Source organism: Asterias rubens, chromosome 6 (assembly GCF_902459465.1).
Source record: "Asterias rubens chromosome 6, eAstRub1.3, whole genome shotgun sequence".
Lineage (NCBI taxonomy): Eukaryota > Metazoa > Echinodermata > Asteroidea > Forcipulatida > Asteriidae > Asterias > Asterias rubens.
This window is the reverse complement of record NC_047067.1, coordinates 21,410,049-21,432,518: the sequence shown is the minus strand read 5'-3', so window position 1 is coordinate 21,432,518 and position 22,470 is coordinate 21,410,049. Positions and strand designations below refer to the sequence as shown.

General features: G+C 37.7%; 1 protein-coding gene across 2 annotated transcripts; it reads right to left on the bottom strand.

Moving 5' to 3' along the window:
• Positions 1-84: 84 nt before the first annotated feature.
• On the bottom strand, positions 85-14,042 carry LOC117291889 (carboxypeptidase M-like). 2 transcript variants are annotated; one of them, XM_033773885.1, is made up of 11 exons: positions 13,742-14,042; positions 10,462-11,141; positions 9,177-9,293; positions 5,891-6,084; positions 5,370-5,470; positions 4,832-5,004; positions 4,517-4,701; positions 3,522-3,710; positions 2,735-2,887; positions 2,428-2,576; positions 85-2,224 (listed from the first exon to the last, which is right to left on the bottom strand). In XM_033773885.1, exons 3-11 carry the CDS (start codon positions 9,203-9,205, stop codon positions 2,003-2,005), a joined length of 1,395 nt encoding a protein of 464 aa, XP_033629776.1. In that variant the 5' UTR covers positions 9,206-9,293; positions 10,462-11,141; positions 13,742-14,042; the 3' UTR covers positions 85-2,002. The 2 variants fall into 2 exon arrangements, with proteins under 2 accessions (XP_033629776.1, XP_033629774.1); XM_033773883.1 differs by lacking the exons at positions 10,462-11,141; positions 13,742-14,042 and having other exon boundaries at positions 9,177-9,469.
• Between the last annotated feature and the right edge of the window lie 8,428 nt (positions 14,043-22,470).

Here is a 22,470-nt window from a genome sequence, read left to right as displayed (position 1 = left end):
GTTGCTTTAACGTGAAAGGACGTTGCTTTAACGTGAAAGGGCATCAAATCAAATGTAATAGAAGATGAACTTGTAGACAGACTCTTTTTTAAATAGGAGTACAATTTATTTCTGTGTCATAAAGGAAGTAGCATATGTATATACAGAGATTTTAGTTTGTTTTTATATTATGACTAATATTTTCTTGCCTAGATATAAAAATGCTTTGTACTCTATACATGACAAAATATTTGGCCATACTTCACAGAAGTTAGAACAATTCAAGACAATGCAGCAACAGGTGGATAGAGAGAAGCTTTCTATAAGCTTTTGCATTATTCACAATATGGGTACAGGTCATCAATATTCATGTCAGCTTATGAATATGCATTTAAACAAATCAACATGGGGGTTTCTCTGTGACAAGGACTATGTTGAACTAAAAGGTCAAGAGTATAATAATGATCTTGAAAGACAGTAAAATCAGTCGGAAAGTTGTGCTTTTATTCCTTGATGATTGGTGATGGTCTGAACTTTTTAATCAGTGACCTGTCAGATTGTCCAAATGACCAATCCTCCTTCTGTAAAATCTGTTCCACAATTTCTGGGTCACCATGTCGCCTCATCATGACATTCTGTTTTGATTGTTGCCACACCCTTGACACAACACACATTGAAACAGGTGTTTTCTTCAGCATGATTGCTTTCAGCATTGTCATCGGTTCATGCACCATGGTAACTGATTTAACTTCCTGCTAGTTATAGTTTGGCACATAAATCTCTAACCAAATTATTTTTCAATGGGTTTTCTGTTCAACAAAATATATACATGTTGTAGCCACAGTAATACCCCAAACTGATTGCTTTTGAGCTAAGCCCTTACTTTTCAAAACTTTTAGAAGTTTTTAAAATATATTTCCAGCCTTGAACTTTATGTACCAAGCGCCCTACTTCTTGCGGGTCTTTATCGATCTATTACCGTCTTGTGTAAGTTTCCTGTACATGTATGAAGTTGCCTACTTTTAGTTACAGAAAGCATATGCCTTACTATGGCTTAGTTGCATTGATGTAATTGGTGTAATTAAGGGGTTAGGACTAACAGAACAGAAGTTTTACACCTATGCGTCCGTATGGTAAAGTTGCACATGGCTGTACAGTGTGGTCTTGTTGCCAGTGGCCAAGACCCACCCTTTTTTCTCTTACTAAAAAAATAACGAACCTAGGTCGATTTTGGGCGTGTCATCCGGGGCACATGCTCCCTCCTTACCCTACATGAATATACTTTGCTAAACAAAAGCAAAAAGGGAATTAACTTTCTTTTTTTTTTATGTAACGATTGTCTGTGAGTTCTTTTTGTAACTATAGTTCTACGCTTATTTTTTCATGACAGAAATGTGTCGGCCAATTATTTCTTCTTACACACCTCAATGTGGTTATAGAAAATATTTCTCAAAGACAACAATTTTGTGTAATAGTGGTGCATGATTGACAGAAACGTGTGATCTTTTTGTGGTATACGTTTATGGATATAATGGACATGTCATTTCAAATAAAATACCTGCTAAGAAGAAAATCTAGACTTTTCAATTTATTGTCCCATCGAAAGACGTTGTGCCCTGAAGCTGCAAAGTTATAAATAATTATGAAAAACTTAGTAATTGCTATTTGAGATAAATATTATGAATATAGTTGAAGTTTTGAGCATAGAGCTAGTGACCCGTTTCAACTCAGTGAAAGACTGGATATTGTGGGAACGACGATCCTAGCTATTGCTTGAAGACATCATCCCCTCGGACTATGACTTGGTTTGCTACAGTGATGGGCACCCTTATTTGCTTCCACTCCAGCTTAGGCTCCTTAGTTTAAGAAAGCCGAAGCCAGAGACAAAGCCGTGAGATGGTGACACAAAATGACAGCTCATGCCTTTTGTTTTGAAACTTTTAATGTCTAAATTTATTGGTCAAATTGAAGAGTATGTCTTGAGCCAGAAGGTAGACTAAAATGCTGCTTTCTCTCCTCGAATTCATATCCATAGTTGCATCAATAATACAACCGTTGTCATTACAATGGACTGCCTCTTAGTGACTGACCAAATCATAGCAAGTGAGGGCGTGGGTTCAGTTTGTTCAGATACAAGGAGGTGACTTTTGGTGTCTTTAAGAGTGACATCAAAGATTATAGCGTCATTTGCACCTTCTGGGATTTTGAATTTGAGGTTTTGGGTCACAAAACCGTACTTTGATACCTGAAAGAAAGAATAACAATGATTAATTATCAAAACATTTAATTTGTAACCTAATTGATAAAATTAAGACATCACTTGAAGGAAATATCACCATAATATTGCTACGTGTTATATTGATAAACAATTTTATTCAGTTATTTATTTTTCGTTTCTTTGTTTGTTGAAATTGGGTTATTATTGGGATACCAAATCAATATACTAACATTTAATGTGTACGATCCTGGCAGAAGTATTTTCCAATATTCTCCAGACGCCGTGGTGAAGAGAGGTAAAGGCGATTTGTGTTCCAGGACCCATACGCTAGCGCCCTCGATTGGGTTCCTGTTCGTGTCAAACACTTGACCTTTTACACCTAAAAGTAAGTACAAACAGTATAAACAAATTCAGAAGTTATGTAAGAATTTTATTGGTATGTAAACGCATGATTTATTAGGGGAAAAGAAGTTTTAAGATTATACAATGTACAGAATGAATAAACCTGAAAAGACAAAACATTTTGTGTGAGCATACCTTGATTTGCTTGCTTGAGAAACTCCATCATTGGGTGCCGGTTCTCGTTCCAGAACTTCAACAACTTGGAAGCGGTGGGGTACTTACAGCAAGAAACCTCCAAGGTGATCTCCAAGCAACCACCGAAGACGTAGTTGTAATCTTGCATCCCACCTGAAAAACAGACAATATTAATTTTCTGATTTTATTCATAACGTGCCGATTGTAAACCTTTGTACTACGCCTGCATATTGTCATACCTTTCATAAATGTTTATAGTTGTCAATTTATTTTTTGTATATAACGGCAATTTATAGTGTGTATTTTGTAGTGATTTTTTTATTAGACACGCAAAACCAAAATGCATTTCAAAGTATAAACTATTTTACATGTGACAATTAAACATGAAACAATTAATACTTTCCTTCAATACCATTTTTTGTTTACACTTCATTAAAATGAGATTTTGTATTGTACAGCCATAGCTGGGAAAAGTCATCGATATTTTTATCCGAAATTGTATTCCCTATAAAACATTCCACCCATTCAAATAAAAACAAAAACAAATCAAAATCTATACTGACCCCTTTTTATTGAGAAAAAGTAAACACTTGTTACAAAAAGCAAAGGTGGTTCCTTGGACCTAATTTTAAAAGCATGGTTTCGTTCTCAAGCTATTATAGGAACTTTTGGTATTCATGCGGTTCGGCACTGGGGCCACGGTTTTAAGGTCGCTGACTGAGCCAACAGATACAAATTTCGTGGTTTCGAAAAGATCCTGTACATGACTATTAATTTGTGTATATACCTGCAACAGGATACCAGTCTGCTCCGTTGGTTATCCCATCCGTAAAGCCTGCATCGCTGTTCGGACCACATGCGTTCTCATTGGCAAGATGCATTCGTGGATGTGTCTTGGAATACGTCTTGGCGAGGAATTTAAACACTTTGTCGTCTGGACTTTGGTGGTATGGAGTTTCCAGGGTGTTTTCAGCCTCTGTGATCAACAAAATGAAATAGATCACTGTTTTTTCTTTTTGCATTCACCATCTCCCTCTAGATAGCGTCTTGTGTGGAGAGATTATGAACATAAATATGTATTGTTTGTATATCACACATAGGACAACATATAATTTGTTTTGAAATGAAAAATGTGAAACATTCCCCTAAGCCAAGAGATAAGTCATTTTATATAATTTTAAAATGATGAGGGGTTTGCTGGAGCAATTTGCCAATCAAAGTACAGAGAAAGGGTCTGCTAAACTAATTTTTGAATGTGAATTTTCCAAATCGTTAAATACAATTCTCATTTTTACACTGTTCGACTAGCCTATGAGGTAGGGACAATTGAGAGCAAGCACCACATAATCATTGACAGTTACAATGAGGTGTGTCTATCTTGGAGAGAACGTCATGTCCCATGAGGCAATTTAAAAGTCAGAAGTTCCAGATATAAGACAATCTCCAAGAAGAGAATTCGTTCACATTTGAATGTTCACGTATTATTCTCAGGGATCGTAAGACTTTGTTTTGAAAAAACTATACTCATGATGGTTATACCAAAGTAGTCCTGTAGTTTGCACTGCAGTTGTTGCATTCAAGTTGCCAGTAAAAGTTGCCTTGTGTGACAAGCGTCAAGAAAGAGGCGTAATCACTGCAGTTGTTGCATTCAAGTTGCCAGTAAAAGTTGCCTTGTGTGACAAGCGTCAAGAAAGAGGCGTAATCACTGCAGTTGTTGCATTCAAGTTGCCAGTAAAAGTTGCCTTGTGTGACAAGCGTCAAGAAAGGGGCGTAATCACTTACCAGGCGGCCTTATATCGTAGGGGTAGTTAGCAACCAGAGCTCCTCCATGGAAGTTAGCAGACAGGACAAACTGGTTTCTTTGTATCCATTGAATCACGGCCAGTGTCTCCGGCTGAAGTGGGCTGTTGTTTGGTTCAAAGAAGTCCGGAAAGTTCCGATTAAGATCGTAGCCGTTGTCGTTCGATCTGAGGAGAAAGGTAACTTGAAGAGTCAATTCAAACTATGCAAAAAACCTTGTAAATGTTGTGCCCTTATCAAAGGAATACTAAGTTATTTATAAGTTATCATTAGGATATACCAGAAATGCTTGCCTACCTTGAGTCAACCCCTCTACATCTTTGCGTGGATAGTTCAAACCCATCTGGGTTCATAGAGGGTAAGATGTGGATCCTTGTGGTGTCCATTAGTTGTATTACTTCGCTATTTCCATTCTGATATTCCAGAAGTAGATGCTCCAAAAAATGGAGTAAAATTTCTCTACCGACAGCCTGAATGGACAAAACAACAAGGAATCTGTTTTTGAAATATTCATTTTCCATTCTTACTTTTCCGAAACAAACACTCAAGAAAATTGGTCTTTCTTAAAAATCTTTTGGGCTCCGGCGGGCTCTAGGCTCCACGGCTGATGTTCGAACCACCTCGTGCATAGACTTGTGGACAAGTCGTTAAATCGGCCTCACGCGCTGTGATCTCGCGAGGCCACTATCTCAGCGCGTGGGGCCGATTTAACGACTTGTCCACAAGTCTACCTCGTGCAATGTACACGCTGTTTGAAACCTTTGTAATGGAGCCCGAAGCGGATGACGGGGCCCAAGCCTATGTTTGGGTAAAGGCCTATAGGACTAGAACCCACCTCGTTGCCATGCATGTTGCCTACGTATTTAGCTTCTGGTCTGCCCGTTACCCGACCATTTGGTTTACTCCCAGCAACAGCCATCACCCAAAGGTCTCTACCTAAACAATGATAGAGGAGAGAAATGAGTGAGTAACGTTATTGCAGGACATTATGCGGTTGTGGTTAGTTAAATGTCTTGCATAAAAATCGTTCCAGACATCGAGGCCTTTTAGGAGCTCGAGATACACAAGCCTGCCTAGCATCTCAAATGAAACTCCCTCCCCTTATCATCCTTGTATAATAGAGCTTCTTCTCCCACATCACTCAAACTCGTTGTCATAATATACAAAAGTGAATAATGGTTGGTGGTGAATATGTAATGAGGGGCTTATCGTGAATACATCTACTACGATGGAATGAAGGTTGACAAATTGCTTACACCCTCCATATTCTACGACAATACATGAAAGAAAGTAATATTTGTTAAGTAGAAATGCATAAATAATTCCACAGAACAGCCCGAAAGTAAAAAGCTAAACCTTTCACTGATTTTCCAATGCTGTACATGTAACTAGTATCCGGGTATATTTTTGAAAGTGACGTCATCACTGACGTCAGCTGTGCATGATTGTGATAATCAGTCTTCACCACTGGTAATGCTTCTGCAGCACAGGTCAGGTAGAGTATCAAAATGGCCTTCAGTGTGGACGTCATGGTGACGTAATTATCAGACCTAAGATGACAGGGAAAAAAGTATAATAATTTATGGACAATAGTTACAGACGATTTGGTACCTCTATCTAACAATTACTACTGAATCGAGACATGAAGCAAAACTATATGGTTCCCCCCGGAACTACTGGAGGCCATTCAGAACTTAAAGGGAAGGTACACGTTTGGTAATTGTCAAAGACCAGTCTTCTCACTTGGTGTATCCCATCATAACCATAAAATAAAAAGCCTGTGAAAATTTGGGCTCAATTGGTCATCGAAGTTGCGAGAAAATGAGGAAAGAAAAAACACCCTTGTTGGACGAATTTGTGTGGTTTCAGATGAGATAAGATTAAAATACTTCTAGCTAGAAGCCTTTTATTACTTGAGTGAGAAATTACCTCTTTATCAAAAACTACGTTACTTCAGAGGGAGTCGTTTCCCACAATGTTTTATACTACCAACAGCTCTTCAATGCTCGTTACCAAGTCAGTTTTTAAGTTAATATTTGTTTTGAGCAATTACCAAACGTGTACCTTCCCTTTAACCACCTTTAAGTATATATCAACTATGTGTAAACTTTCTTCGCTCATCACCCATCCATGAAAACATTTGATTTGCCCTTTTTTATTAGATTTTTCAAATATTAACACCTTCCCACGTTCAAAAAGGCAATTTGAAATGCTCAAAACTTAAATATTATTATGGATGCCCCCACAGTAACAATTCCTCGTACTGAATACTTAATGAGCAATACTCCCACCATTGACTTTAAGGTTTCAAAGAACTCATTGGGTGAAGGTTGATTGGTTTAATGTGTGCACTTCCCTGGGAAGTTATTAAATCTGGAAACAAGAGGTTAACTGTAAATCATATCCTATACCGTAAGCCTAATCTTCCTCTAAAAAAACAAAGTATAACAAATCTCAACAATGACAGGGTGTTTTCTCGAAAGACATATTTTTGGTGATTGTTTGAAACCAAAGACCGGGAACGTGTGAATGGTGCCTTTTACGCAATCCGCGCGGGAATGCAATTTATATCATATTCCCCTTGCTCTACTTCACAGTGATTTTGATAAGACAAATCTGGAGACTTCTTTAATGATTTAAGTTTTTAAAAGATTATGCCCTAATCTATATTTTGGTAGAATTACTTTTATTTTCCAATAAATTGCGCCTATATGAAGATCTCTTGTAACTTTTGGACTGTAGGCCTGCACAGTCGTCCAGTAATTTTATAATGCAAGCAGGCATGCGTACATAATTACTAAGTACTGTGAACTTGTCCGGAATGCCAGTCAGAAAGAATAATCAAAAATAGACCTCAGAAATCAAGGTAAGAGAGGACAGATCTTTGTGTGGAGCGGGTTTATGCAAGTCAAACGATGCCGGCATCCACCTTTGTAACAATACCGAATTCCATTCTAATAATATTGTTTTGTCAAAGTGCAGTTGTGTTTACATAATATCCTGCAGGTCTAGTCTGCCATTGTATTCAATGTTTTCCCTCGCCTATTTTTGTTTTTGTGTATTATAAATGCAGTCATACCAAACTCTGATTCTGATTTGCAAACTTTAAATTATGTTCAATCAATATTCACAATTGAACAACGGTTCTTCTCATAACCAAAAACTATTATCACATCTACCGCAAACCCTCATCTAATTATACTCCCACCATGCAAGAATCCTATACTTTTTATTGAAGGGACATCGTAAACGAATTTGCCAAGTGATTGAACATTTTGGGGGGAAAACAATTCTAAAATGCTGTTACTTCAAAGATTATGTTGGAAACTAATCTCATATCCACTGTCTTCCAAAGCAGGAAATAAGTGAGAAACTTTGTTAAAAGCCTAACATTAGCGGTAACTTGTTCGTTTTCTTATATAATCAGACAGTGGGAATGCAATGTGCTGTCCAACAGAAAAAGCAACCGGTGGTTCATTACTCTTAACGTCAAATGGGAACGTACTTCCAATTTAATAAGATTCGCACATGCAAGTCAAAAAGCAATCTATGCCTCAGTTGGGGTTCAATTTAATTATCCGCATAAAGTACAATTCATTGAAGGTGGAAGTTTTGGTGAATACCTGTTTTTTTATTTTTATTTTATAATGCATACGGTTAAGTTACCTTCTACTTTAAGATGGAAGCTGTTCAACATGCTTTGAATATATATTTTATTAAAACTGTTATCTTAGGATTTTACAAAAGGCCTATTATCAAAGCCCCATTCATAGCAATCCATCTTTGACATTTCTTACTGGGGGCGTATCTACACTACAGGTCGAAATAAGACTAATAAGAAAAGAACACTTGGAATAAAAACACAACCACAAGGCAACTTTTGAGACAGTTTTTCCTTCCGACTCGTTTCCTTTGAATGTGTCTAGGGACCTGATCCGTGTTGATGGGCACGTCTTTTGAGTCACTTTACGGTTTGGCAGTCTTGCCTTATTCTGGGAAACCTTGGACAACTCTGGCCCAACCCTCTCAAAATAACCAACTCATGATTCTTTACATTTCAGTGGTTTGATTTATATTGGTCAAGCATCTCACTGAAGCTACTCAAGATAGGCATTGACACTAACCGATTATGGGGATTTCCCAAATGTTGGCTGGGGTTGGAACACTTCAAACGTATCCTGACTAAACCCAGGTCACACTTCGGCACTTGGAGATATTATTTGCTTGTGTTTTAGGTCTGTCGTATTGGGTTAACTTAACACTTAATATTCACCCTTTAACACTTCTGGGTCACTGGGTCAGAATTTACCCTGGATCAGGGTACCCTGACGTTAAGAATCTGATTTGATTCCAAGTGATCCAGAAATGGTTTAAACTTACGCAAAATTTGTGACCAGATAGTTTTATAGAGTAGAGTTGATTTAACACATTCTGAAACTTATTGAAACTATTGGGTCTAACACGCTAACCTTTCAACACATATACAGTGTACACATATCATATGCCTAGCTTCAACCTACGTAGGCTAACACTAAACACACAGCTGTTTCAATAGCAATCTTTGATCATGATTTATTGCTTATAGTAAATTACTCTTATAATTGAAATATAAAATAAAAAAATAAAAAATTCACCGACTTACCGTTTACTCCTGCTCCGAGAATGAAACATTCAAGACGAGCAATTTAAAATCCTTGTCTTGCTTTGGCGTTGATCAAAGTCAGGAACTTTCCAGATCCACTGTACTGTTGGACTACCCCTGGGTTACGCGCATGCACGTGACACAATTATCAGTCTTCCATTCATAAAATCAGACGATTCTTACTGCAAGAAATCAATGGGCCGTTTCGGGACTTCTACGGTTTAGAGTGGGCTGTTATAGGAGCGACAGTTACGTGTACATGCATGAGAAGCCCGTGGTGGGATGCGGCAAGTGACTCATGATTTTCGTGTGACGCATTTCCGACTGGTCAAAAAGCGACAAGTGCAGGGCATGGGGTTGACTTGAGATCAGCCGATTCACAAAGACAGAGGCAGGCGGATGCCATTACCTTACAAACATTGGGTTGGTACTCTGGGGTTTTCCTGTCATTACGGTAGCTCCAAATATAGAGCTTTATTTTATGTATGGTGATTAACAACTTGTGTTATGTCTGTGGCTCCCTGGTGTCCCATTTCCATTTCCATGTAATTTCCTCGTTATAATTGCATTAATTTTTTTTTTTGTGGTGTATAGATAGGGCGGTATTTATATTTTTATACATTTTTATTTACGTACTAAATTTGTTATATTTGTGTATGTATTGCCTTATGCCTAAATAAAGTATTGTTATTATTCAAACCAAAACCACACACGGGAAGAGAGACGCAACTTGTTAGTGACCTCATCATTCAATCAAATGATGCCTGATTCTTTATGATGAATAGTCATCATAATCTATGAACATTCATACCATAATTAAACCCCTCGTTATCAACACTCAGTTGAACAAAATAACTACAAACTTAAAGAGCAAGGACATTAAAATTAAAAATGTAAAAAAAAAACAGAAAGAGATTAATCCGTGTGTAAACCCGAAATACAAGTCCGACTGACCATTATTTATAAACAAAATTCCCGAATACCTTGATTTGAACTAACAAAAATCTTAAGAGGGCGCAGTTCTTTTCCTATCTGCCTTACCCCCGCCCCCATGCCTCACCTCCATGCCTCACCAAAGGAATGTGAACTCATTTGAGTACATTTGATATTGTTGTGTTTCATAAAAGAATAAAATTAGGGTGGCAGAAACCTTCTAAACGCAGAGAGAACATATAGGAGATTTTCGCTTAAACCATTAGTCCTTTGACGGTTCATCCATCGAGTGGATAGAGAAACCACACATAGCACACTCGAAATAGTGTTAATTTCAAACAACAAAACTCACCAAAAAGTTAGTCTCGGTATAACCGCTTTATCCCTGGAAATTAACCCATGGAAACATCCATTGGTTAACCAAGGTTTTCACAACGTCCTCATTATTCACGGACAATCAAGACTCTCAACTCGGTCAAATGTTCTGATTGAGATCCTCGCCTCGGAAAACGGTGTATTTCTAGTTTCTACCCTATTAACTCAAAGTCATTTCAGTCAGCAAGGACAGCACAATAGAGTCCAACAGTGCTTTGGAATCACCATAACACATACTGCACGTTTCTCGAGGATTCCATACCAATGTGTGTGTAATTAGAGCAAAGCTATGACTGAGTTTTCACAATTAGAGTGAAGCTGGAATCCCGTTTAGTTTATAAAACACTACAGCATGCTTTCATCACCATACAACAACAATCCAACTGTCTTTTATCTGCCGAATGACGTTTCGATATCAGCGCCATATAAACACCTCATTTGCATAACAATAGAACCCATCTCAGCCAATCGGCTGTGGTAAAAATGTCAGTCTAAAAAATCTAAGGAATTTTTGTCGTGACACAAAAGCCCACCTTCTTCAACTCAGAATTCTGTACGCAAGAATTTCTACCATGGGCCCCGCCTCTGGAATTCTACTGGTCGCTGCACTCGCATACAGTCCTCTGCTGGTAGATTTAAAGCCTCCTTCAAAAACACCTAAATAATAATATACACACATTTTCAGTGATTAGCAAGTTGAACTGTTCCTTTTTAAAATGATACCATATTTGCAATGATCACATGTTGATGAACTTGGCTACACGAATAACAATGAGGCAAAGTCACAAATCAAATGTGCCAAAATTACCGTTGTCTGTGAATGGTCAATAGGTAATGCTCAATAATCGAATCGATCAAGCTTTTCAGAACCAATAATGGTTTACACAATGATTTGCATCAGTGAGCTCATCGGACACAATTAACCCTCATCTAACGAAAAACACCTTGTTTGATGGGTATTTGCAAAACGATATTCTACAGCCGAATGCAGTCCCATACTTGCAGACTCTTGGACCAAATGCCATCTTTCAAGATGACAACGCTCGCCCCAATCGAGCCCGACTGGTGACTGACTACCTGAAAAATGTTGGGGTGCACCGGATGGATTGGCCTGCAAACAGTCCAGACCTGAATCCAATGGAACATCTGTTGGACCAGTTTGGCGTTCCATTCTTTATTAAGGAACCTGGTTGGGTCAGCCACAGTTGATGTGTTGGTGGTTCTGGCGGGAGTAGACCCGACACACCCCATAAATTTGGGACATTTAATGCATGATACACACGGCATGTGGTGATTAATGGAGAAAACAAATAATATATGTGTTGAAAAAAAAGCCCGGACTTATAAAAACTTTCAGCTATGCTTTTGAATCATTCTGGAACTGAAAACGATAGAGAGACGCAGTTTGTACCTGCGTCATCCTGGCAAGTCCCTAAATTCAAATTTCAAAGTTTTAGAGCGGCTTCCATACTTCTTGACACCGAAAATTAAAAGAAGCCGGCTGTGCTCCGAAACGAACTCAACAAGCCTCCCTAGGGGATTTTTGTGCACAGAGAAAATAAAAAGTACAGCGGCTTCCAGACTTCTTGATACCAAAAGTTACAAGTATGTGGCTGTGCTCCGAAACGAACGTTGAATGGTTTTTAAATAAATTTGAGCCGAACTCTTTAATAACTCTGAAATTAAACATGCTAGAGACACGGAGTCATTGTACCCGACTCTACCTGGCATATCCCTGCATCAGAATTGTAAAAGTTTTAGGGCGGCTTGGACATTTTCTTGATAGCGGAAAAAACCAAGTAAGTGGGAATCAGAACTGTGCTCAACAGCCTCCCAAAAGGGATTTTTATGCACAGAGCTGTCTAATAAAAGTTCACAGATTTGTTAAGGTCATTTCGACTCCAGACTAATGCCCAATCTCTACAAGTTTACCGCGTCATCGGTTAGCTGTACGTACACCCGATTTATTCCGGGATGAATTTTGTCATTTTCCTTTGTACTAATGCTAAGTTACTGGTTGAAATGGCGTGATAACGATGCTGTACATTCTCTGTGATCAAACACAAGGGCTTGGCCGCAAAACATCGGTATTTCTCATTCTTAAAAGGAACTGTACCATCTATATAGCCAAAGGAATGTGAAACGTTAAGTGTTTAACTCTAACTGGTACAATAGACTGCATAATGGCTATAGAACTAATTCTGGCCGAAAGACTAAGCTCAGGACATACCGTATCTTCAAACCCAGTTTGAGTTTGAGTTATATTTACGTTGTGTTAATTATAATATCGCCATTCTTTGGCCCAATTCAGATGCTCTTCACACAAGCTACTTATTGATTTATAGGGAGGTTTATTGGGTTAGAGTCAAGCTAAAGAATTTGGAAAGCTTCCGTATGGCGCCACCACTTATTAATTCGAAATGAAATGATATAGTATCTAATTTACCTCAAGTAGATCCCCTTTTTTTTTTAAATGAGTGAAAAAGTGGTGGCGCCATATTGAAAGTTATCCAATCGACTTTATGAATATTATGTTGGTTTATGTTATTGATAAAACAAAGACTTTTAAATTCTTGGTAGGGAAGATAGATGTAAGTTTGTTTTAATGGACACTCCTGATGAAGCTATAATTCATTGCGTTGCAAAGTATGTTTTTTTTATTTACCGTTTAAAAAAAATCAACCTGTGTGAACAAGGCTTTATACCAATATATGTTTTTTTTTATTAGTTAAAGAAACACGTTGACTTGGATCAGTCGAGTTGGTCTTTGAAAAGCGTTTGTAAACGTTTTTTATAAAATACATATGATTAGAAATATATTTTAAAAGTAGAACATAATGATCCACACAAGTATCACTCTAAGTAACCACTCATTGCGTGGTTTTCCTTTTATAACTTGTCGACAAACACGGCCGGCCATTTTTGGGAGTCAAACTATTTTGCTTCCATAAATGGCCGACCGTGTTAGTTCGTCAAGTAATAGAAAAAACACGCAATTTTGTGGCAAATGTGTGTGGATCATTGGATCATTGTATTCTACTTTTAAAACATCTTTCTAAACCATTTGCATTTTATAACAAACTGTTTCAAAGACCAACTCGACCGATCCAAGGCAACATGTTCCTTTCACACTCCTTTCCTTATGACTTATGACTTCTTTACAATGTTACCCTCCCCGTTTCGGAATAAAATAAAATACATTTAAAACAGTTAACTTAGAGTAAAGACAGGCGGGGGTACGGCTTACAACAGCTTACCACTTGCTGAGTTAGACACGTCGTCCTGCCGTGTTCAGACGCTATCACTCGGCGCTCAAAATGGCGGCAAACTTCACTGTTTCAGCTCTCCTTCAGACGCATTTCCTGATCGTATATCCATGCATGTTCTGCATCAGTCCATAGACAAGTTTTGGTGATCATTGCTACCTTTCTGTGACGGATGCTAAGACCTTTGATGAGGCTGAACAGTATACGGTTAGAGTTTGTCACGCCTTGGCAGACCACTCCCAACTGGCGTATGAGCCAAGAGAAAAATGGCGGTAAAAGAGTCTTGTGTGGAGATGCGTTATGGCCCCTTGTGGAATGACACGCCTGGAGCTGTGAGCAGGGTGGGTTCAAATCCCTTCGGGGACCCTTTTACCAATAAAAAAAGACTTTTTTATAATTCTGATAAAATTGTGCAGGGTTTGAAACTGGGACCTTCCACTCTGTAAGCACTCTCTCTCTCACTGCTGTGCTAATGAGCTGTTATAAAATCTAACGGTTTTTGGAGTGATAAAGTTAAAAATGGCTGACAGAAAATATTTCAGAATTTATTTTCCCTTGGATTTCTAGCTGATCTGAGAGTTGACCAAGGGCCTACCAAGGGCCTTGGAGCTTGGCTGGAGGAGTTAAATGTCTAAGTGCTGAGGGGCCAAGGAGGTTGCTCAGTGGGCTAGGGTAAGGGTTGCCTCTGCTCTGAGACTCCCGGGCAAGGGCCTGGGAGTTTGCTGGTTAGCCAGTGGGCTCGGTTTTTCATATTAAAGGTGTGGTATGGTCCTTTTTATTCAAAGTATTTATTGAGGTGGAACTATTTCTATTAAATTGGTTAATCTTAGGTGTAATTTATCGGTAGGGGTTTTTCGTATTAAAGATGTGGTGTGGTACCTTTTAATTAAAGTGTTTAATGGGGTGGAGCTTTTTCTATTAAAGTAATTATTCTTAGATGTAATTTAACGGAAGGTTTTTTTTGCATTAAAGGTGTGGTGTAGTACTTTCTATTAAAGTGGTTGTTCTTAGATGTAATTTGACGGTGGGGGTTTTTCATATTAAAAGTGTGGTATGATACTTTTTAGTTAAATACTTTTCAGTTACTTTTAATACTTATAACCCACAACACATTTTATGTAAAACAATAGCACATTAAGTAAGGGAAATAGAGAGATTTGTTTTTTCATTTATAGAATCATTTTATTTGACAACTCAAACTTCAAAGAGTATATTATAATGTAAACAAAGTATCTTAACATTACCAGCGTAAGACAATTGTTTTAAATTGGTTTTCTTTGCAAAAACTTTGAATCTTTTGCAGAGTGCTGTTTTATGCACTCTCATGACCCTTCTTGTAGCTAAGCACAACAAAGTAATCTTCACAGAGCTGCTTCAGCTGAAAATATTGCTTAGCAGTTTTCAGCTCAGCAGAAAGGAGCAGGATACCATACCAGTCACACATTTACTCATAGCAAGGTAGTTAGGCTGGTAACCATATTTTGGCAAGCATATTTATGTTTGTGCTTAGCTACTTTTGGGCTTCAAGCACCTCTATGAAATTGTGCAAGTTTTAAAATCCAAATACCAGAAATCATAGAAAAATCGTTTGCAACAGATTGTATGCTAGTAACACTTTTTACTATGAGGAATGTTTTCTTGCCCAATTGATTATGATGCAACAGTTCTGTCATCGTATCAGGTATTCCTGTCAAGAAACTACAATGTCTGGTATTGGGTTTTTGGTTTTAAATCATGTTTTTTACACTTGGTCAATTAAATAATTTATCAAGAAAATATCAAAATACTTATTGGCTCAGAGAGTAGGGTTTCGTCAGCCAGTCACATAAATTGATAGGCAAAACTTGTGAAGGACATTTTTATTTAAATGTCTAGTTTTTCATTAATATCAAATAATAATTTGCTTTTAAGATCTTTGTCCACTATGCAAATAATACCTCTAAAGGCACTGTACACCTTGCGTAAGATTTGAGTGAGATATTACCTCTCTCTCAAAAACTATGTCACTTCAGAGGGAGCCGTTTCTCAAAACGTTGTATACTATCAACAGCACTCCCATGCTCGTAACCAAGTAAGTTTTTATTCTAACAATTATGTTGAGTAATTACCACGAGTGTCCAGTGTCTTTAAGTCAACAACATTAAGAGCAAAGATTATGGCTACTTATATTGACCTATGAGTTTACTTTAAAATTTTGTGAAGCTTTAAGTTGTGGAGTAAATAAGTGTACCTTGCAAGAAATCTTATTTTAAGCTAAGGTTTTTTCCTCCTGGTAACAAAAGTCTATACTAGACCCACTATCTTTCTGAAATCTTAAAGCCACTCTTTCGGGAAGTATTCCACCCCGAGAAACAGTACATTTTTCTCCAACTTTGTGAGTTCAAAACACACAAATTGTGTGCTTGCTTGCAAATTGTACACTTACTTTTTACAAGAACATTTACTTGAATGTTAGAATACATCTGCCTCCGACAATAGATAATTAACATGTCTACTTACAAATGAAATCAACAAGCAGGTTGCTCATTTAGGATTCCTTCATATATAATGCCTTGAAGACCGTGAGGTTTAAATAATAAAAATTACTTTTTCTCTCAAACTCTGAAGCTTTCAAGATTGTAATGAGAGTTATTTGCTACACTCTCTAAGTTTTAGGATATCGGCTTTTTTTATGCTGTGAGATGAAAACATTGAGGTGTCCTAAGATGTAACGGGACACAGAAAAGACATATTAAGACAAACAAATGTTTATTATTAAGGTATATTTAGACTGTGACATTAAACAATGTAATTTTAGTTTTTCATGTACTAACAAAAGATAAAAATTATCAAGATCAAACAACGAGATGTAGGCATTTGAAGGAACAGCCATTATGTTGAGGTATGTGTAAATTTTGTTTTCAAATTATTTACTTCCCAAACCCCCCCCCCCCCCCAGAAAAGTTGTTATTATTTCAGTTTGTGTAGATATATTTAACAGCCACGTGAGCGGAATGTTTTCAATGGAGGGCGGAGCCTAATGGTCTATTGCATGAACTATCAAGACAAAGTAGTGAAAAAAATTAAGAAAACAAAACTGGGATAGATTCATGATTGATCCATCAGCTTTCGTAATGTGCAGAATAGTTTCCGCAACCTTTTAGAGCAGTTTATTTACCTGATTCAATGTTAACGGTTAGGAAGCTCATCAACTGCAGGTCTCTGACATCTACTTGGTTGATGAGTAAATCTCTGTGGAGCTGACAACCCTCGCTGTCTGATGACTGCCCCAGCTATCAATGCAAACAGAAAATACAATAACGCTTATTAAGCTTTGAAGCAAGAGCAAGTAATAAAGTACAAGGGCAGTTTGAACATTTACTATTAAAGATCAACTTCAACATTTTTAATAGTAATAATAATAATAAAGGCTTTTTGTTCAGCGATCGGGTCGGTCACATAGTGGCGCTCATGGCGCTTCAACATTATCACCCCTGGTCACTTGGCCATAAATAATTCCTTCAACCAGCTCAGCTCCCTGGGAAGTATACAGTCTGTGCTGCCAAATACTAAGCTAATCAATCACAAGAACCAACTCTGCCCTCACAGGTACCCATTTACCCCTGGGTGGAGAGAAGCTTACTGTTAAGTGTCTTGCTCAAGTACATAATAAGTGCCACATGTAATAATTACATACAATTGAGTAAAACTCAATCAAATTGGTTTCAACAAAATTATTTTGAGCTGTCTAAAATCTCAAATTAATGTTGGTTCATATAATTAAATTTAACTAATGACAATGAAAGCCTCGATTCTTTAGCTGGTATGTTTATAAAACCTTTTTGTCCGTGGTTTTTGTTGAGCCAAGATTATAAAAAGTCTACAAAAGCAACACTTTGAACTATTAGTTAATGAACCCACATGTTAAAACTGGTTCTTACCTGTTGATGGGGAAGACCTTGATGTACTTTGACACTGGGTAGCATCATGCATCTACTATTGAAGAGGTAGACTTCATCTGACAATGGCATCCTTCTGTAGCTAAACAAAAATAAACAATATCTTGTAAAAGAGGTGTGTTGTGGTGTGTCTTCATCTGCAGCAACAATTTAATAAGGCTTTTACCATTTGAGGGGGGCATTCAAGTCATCTCAAAAGACTTGATTTCAACAATTCAAGCAAAATGAAAAAGATGTTTCTTTTCTTTTTAGAGGGGGGGGGGGTTGAGGAATCGAGCAGGTAACGATTATACTCTTTTTTTATTATGAAACTCTCATGTTCTAGAATAATGGCACAGGTTTTTAGGGTTAGAATACTTTAGAGACCATAGTGGCCTGAATCAGCTGTGACCTTAAGCCAGACTCTTAACCATTGCTTCGTCCTTAGGATGGGACGTAAAGTCGTTGGTCCCATGTGTTTTGTAACGCATGTAAAAGAACCCAGTGCACTTATCAAAGAGAGAAGGGGTTCGCCCCGGTGTTCCTGGCTGTAGCACCTTGTGAGCCAAGATCATAAAAATTCTAAATAAGCAACACCTTGTGCTATTAGTTATTGAACCCACATGTTGAAACTTGTTCTTATAAATAAGGTGCTACACAATTGGGTCTCAAAATTCGTACCTTTCAATAACCTCTCATTCTGTATAAATGTATATACTAAGCGCCTTGAGTACCTTGTTGGTAGATACATGTACTATGTAAGACTTCTATATTATTATTATTATTATACTAGTAATGCTCAAAGCAGTCGAAAACAGCTGCAAAAAGTTGAGCAGCTTCCACACAACCACAACGTCAAAATGATAAAGCAATATTGGTTTCATGTTTGGTTTTGTTTTATGGCAAACTAGGCTAAGCAAAACACTCTCTGTGTTTAGTTGTTACCACTCCTGCTGTTAACATTTGGATGCGAGGGAAATTAGATATGCTCTCCTAATAACAGTGTCACTCCCCCCCCCCTTTCAATTTTACAGTTTGGTGGTCAGTAGGAGGTACAATAGAAGAAAGGTGGCAAGTTTGCCAATGAATGAAGGAAACTATGATAGATTTATGAACTAACAGCTGTTCTAATGTTCACGACTCGAGAGTTTCCCTTACCTTTTATCAAGGAGAGAGCAGTTCATTTACAAAACTCATTGTACAATATTAGGAAGCTCCTCAAGTCCTGGCCTCAGACATCTACTTGGATCCTGTAACATGCACAAAAATAATAATATTTTGTGGTAAGAGGCTAGTAATTTTATACCTTTACCAACAATACAAATTAGATTGGCCTGCAACTGCCGAGGCCTTAATTTATGGGAATGTGCCTGCAACTGCCTAGGCGGGGTAATTACTAATTAACAATAATTAATATTTACTACTTACAACTTTAACCAATGAGCAGGTTCTTCCCTGTGAGGGGCAAACACCACCAAGCCAAGTCCAAACCTGCTACATTGGCTAAGGAAAATAGTAGCGAAGAAAACTGCTTTGATAATCGAGAACCTTCTCTGACCAGAGCTGACGATGAAGTGGACGAGCATTTGCTATGCGCCCCTCGTTGTCGTTACACCTCAGCAGTTTTCAAAAGAAGAAAGGAACAAAAGCGTGCGTCTTTTGTGCACAAAGAAAGTCTTATTTATTCTTAAAGGAATTCACTACAAATATAATAATTATTTCCTTTAATGATAATCAAAATATGTTGATACCCCAAATCATGCAATGCCTCAAATCCCAGATTCCCTTTGAGCTTGGACAGGGAAAGTTGTTCTACAGTCTTTGACTGCTGTAGCCGAAAGTGCTACGGCCAAGCAGTTTTGTTGAATTTCACTTGCAATTAAGTGTTGTGCCATAAAATTGTGAGTTTGTTTCATTACAAATAGTTTGTACACGCCGAGTCTCACATTGACCGCCAGTATTTAACTTTACTAAGTCGCTTCTCAATTTTGCACAGTGCGCATGCAGCATGACTTTTTCGCAATAATGCACAATTGCTAAAGTGCGTGAGGGCAGAAACCCAGTGTGTGCCATACCAGTGAAAGGTTACGTGTGCTCCACACAGCGCTTTCTCAATTACCTACATGCCGCGACACACTCGCCACATTCGATCAAACATTATCCAGGTTTTTGTTGGCATTTAAACCGCAGATGGTACATGTACTTAAACTAGCGGGTGTATTAGTTGAACAAAAACAGTAAACAAAGCTGGCACCATCTTCCTTGTGAACTGAAGTACTTGGTACTTGTGTGGCAATAATTCACTGGGGCTCACGAAGAACATGACGGTTGTTTATACACAACGCATCGGTAGCGACAGAGCAAGCATGCTTGCGCGCTCTCTTTACTTACAATGTAGCGCGGGTCACAAAGTGAAATGAACTCAAGTTTTATTACAGCGGGTGGATTCTTTTAAGATACGAACATCAAAATAGCACAAAATGATTAACTAATCATGCCTTCAACAGAATATGAAGTTTAAATAATTTTGAAAAGTACAACTACTTCGCCAACTGCCTGTTAAGTTTGACCCCGTAAAGGTTGTGCGCAACAGTTGTGTGGGCCGGGTGTGATCAACGTGCGACATGCTGTGCGTGAATGAGACTAGTTGTAATAATAATAATAATAATAAATTACATTTATATAGCGCATAATATGAATTAACATCTCTATGGGTTTTGTAGTACAAAGGAAATATTTCATAGGCTCTAGTAGAAGTCGTGGTGAGTACCTGCAAAGCTTAATATTTTGGCTGAGGCAGGCCTCAATAATGCCACTTTTGACATTAGTTGAGTATAACGTCCGTCGATATATCGAAAATACTAAAAAGAAGTGATATTTCTTCAACATCCAAATCGCTGATGACACTTTTTTTAATCATATCAAAATATTGAAATTTTTGATTGACCTAATTTTTTTGCTAATATCGAAAACTTTGATGTCACAAAAACCTACTTCCATGCAAAAAACAGGCATGCAATTCTTCAGCTGAAAAAAATACGGAAATTAAAACTGAAGATTGCCGTCGAGTATTTTTTCCCTTTTTCATCTGGTTCCGGCCCCGCATTCCCTTATACAACAAGCAATAAGGCCCAACAGAGCCAGACTGTGCAGAAAACAGTGTAGAAGGTATGCTGTACGAGGAGAATCGTGTAAAAACACATGGAGCCAGACTGTGCATTAACAGTGTACAACGTCTGCTGTACGAGGAGAGTTGTGAAGTTTGTGTTAGCCGCATATGATATTGGTACCTTTGTGTGTAAACAAACTATACTGGAAACAGGAGCATGCCTTATGGACATGGTGTCAATCATACAGGGACAGACTTTCTCTCTTTGCCTAGCGAGCAGAAGCGGCAACGAAATCACGTCTTTTCTTTGTTGGTAGAAGAAGAAAAAACGGAGTGCGGGGCAAAAAACCATTAAATATAAGGAAAAGTTTCCGTATGGCGCCACCACTTTTTCATTCGATATGAAATAATATAGTAACTTATTTACCTCAATGATATATCCCTTTTTGTAAAAATGAGTGAACAAGTGGTGGCGCCTTACGGAAAGTTATCCAAATATAAACCCAATTATTAAACTGTCGATCTTCTTTTTTTTTTTTTTTTTGAACTGTTTTTAGTTGGCTTCATCCTTTGATATATCGAGTAAACTCGATATTGAATTTTTGATATATCGCCGATCGGTTATTAAAAAAAACTGGCATCGACGGACGTTAGTTGATGGAGAATGACCAACAAACTCAGCTGCTGGTAATTTGCTCAAAACATTCTGGAAGTTTTTCTGTCTATTGTTTAATTCATTCTATTTAATTAATTTTAGTTATTTGATAGCCATTGAGTATTTTTAGTTGACATTGATGGTTGATATTTTATTTATTTTTGGGAGGGTGGTAATTTTTTGTGATTCTGACAAGTTTTGTTTGTTGTTACGTGTCTGTTTTTGGCATTAAACTTAAAGATTCATTTGATATCTCTAGAAAAAAAAGCAAAAATACTTTGAAAGTATGGGTCGGAAATTGAAACAGCAACGCTGTAACGTGTGTAACATAGGCTATACGGCGCGGGTGACATCGCCATTTTAAAAAGTGAATCCGCGCTTACCTAAAAAATTAACTCATAATTTGTTGAAGTATTACAACCTATGCAAAGATGTGTTGAATTTTTCAAATGAGAAATACCGGAAGATATGTTTGATTCATTTAGAAGAAGGAAGAGTGGTGGTTAATTAAGAAATAATTGACATTTACCTCGGCCTCAAATTGCTCACTACGCATCGATACTCGCCTCGTCGTTGGAAATAGTCTGGCGCGAGAAGAACAGACCCAATGATACCGATTTCCGAATAATAGAAGTAACCGAAACACAAGCCGGTTACCAAAGTCGATATTTTCAAGAACACTAAATTTTGAAAACATAACGCTAATCGATAGGCAAAAGTAGCGTAAAGATAACAAAACATGGAATCGATTATAGGCAAAAATCGACCCTTTTTTGTTTTGGCAAGGAATATCAATGAGAAAGCCCATGTCTTCTGCTAGGCAGCAATGAGCAGGGTACCAGTCACAACAAATTGTACATCTCACGTAATAGTTTGACTGGTAACCTTATTCTGGTAAGCATTTGGTTGTGCTTTTAGGTACGAAAGTGCATATACCTCGGTATTGCGCCCTCTTGGGATCAACACGGCCGTTAATAAAAAAAAGTTTATTTGAATGTATTTTCTGATAAAATCAATTTCGAGGAGTCTTGGAACTCTC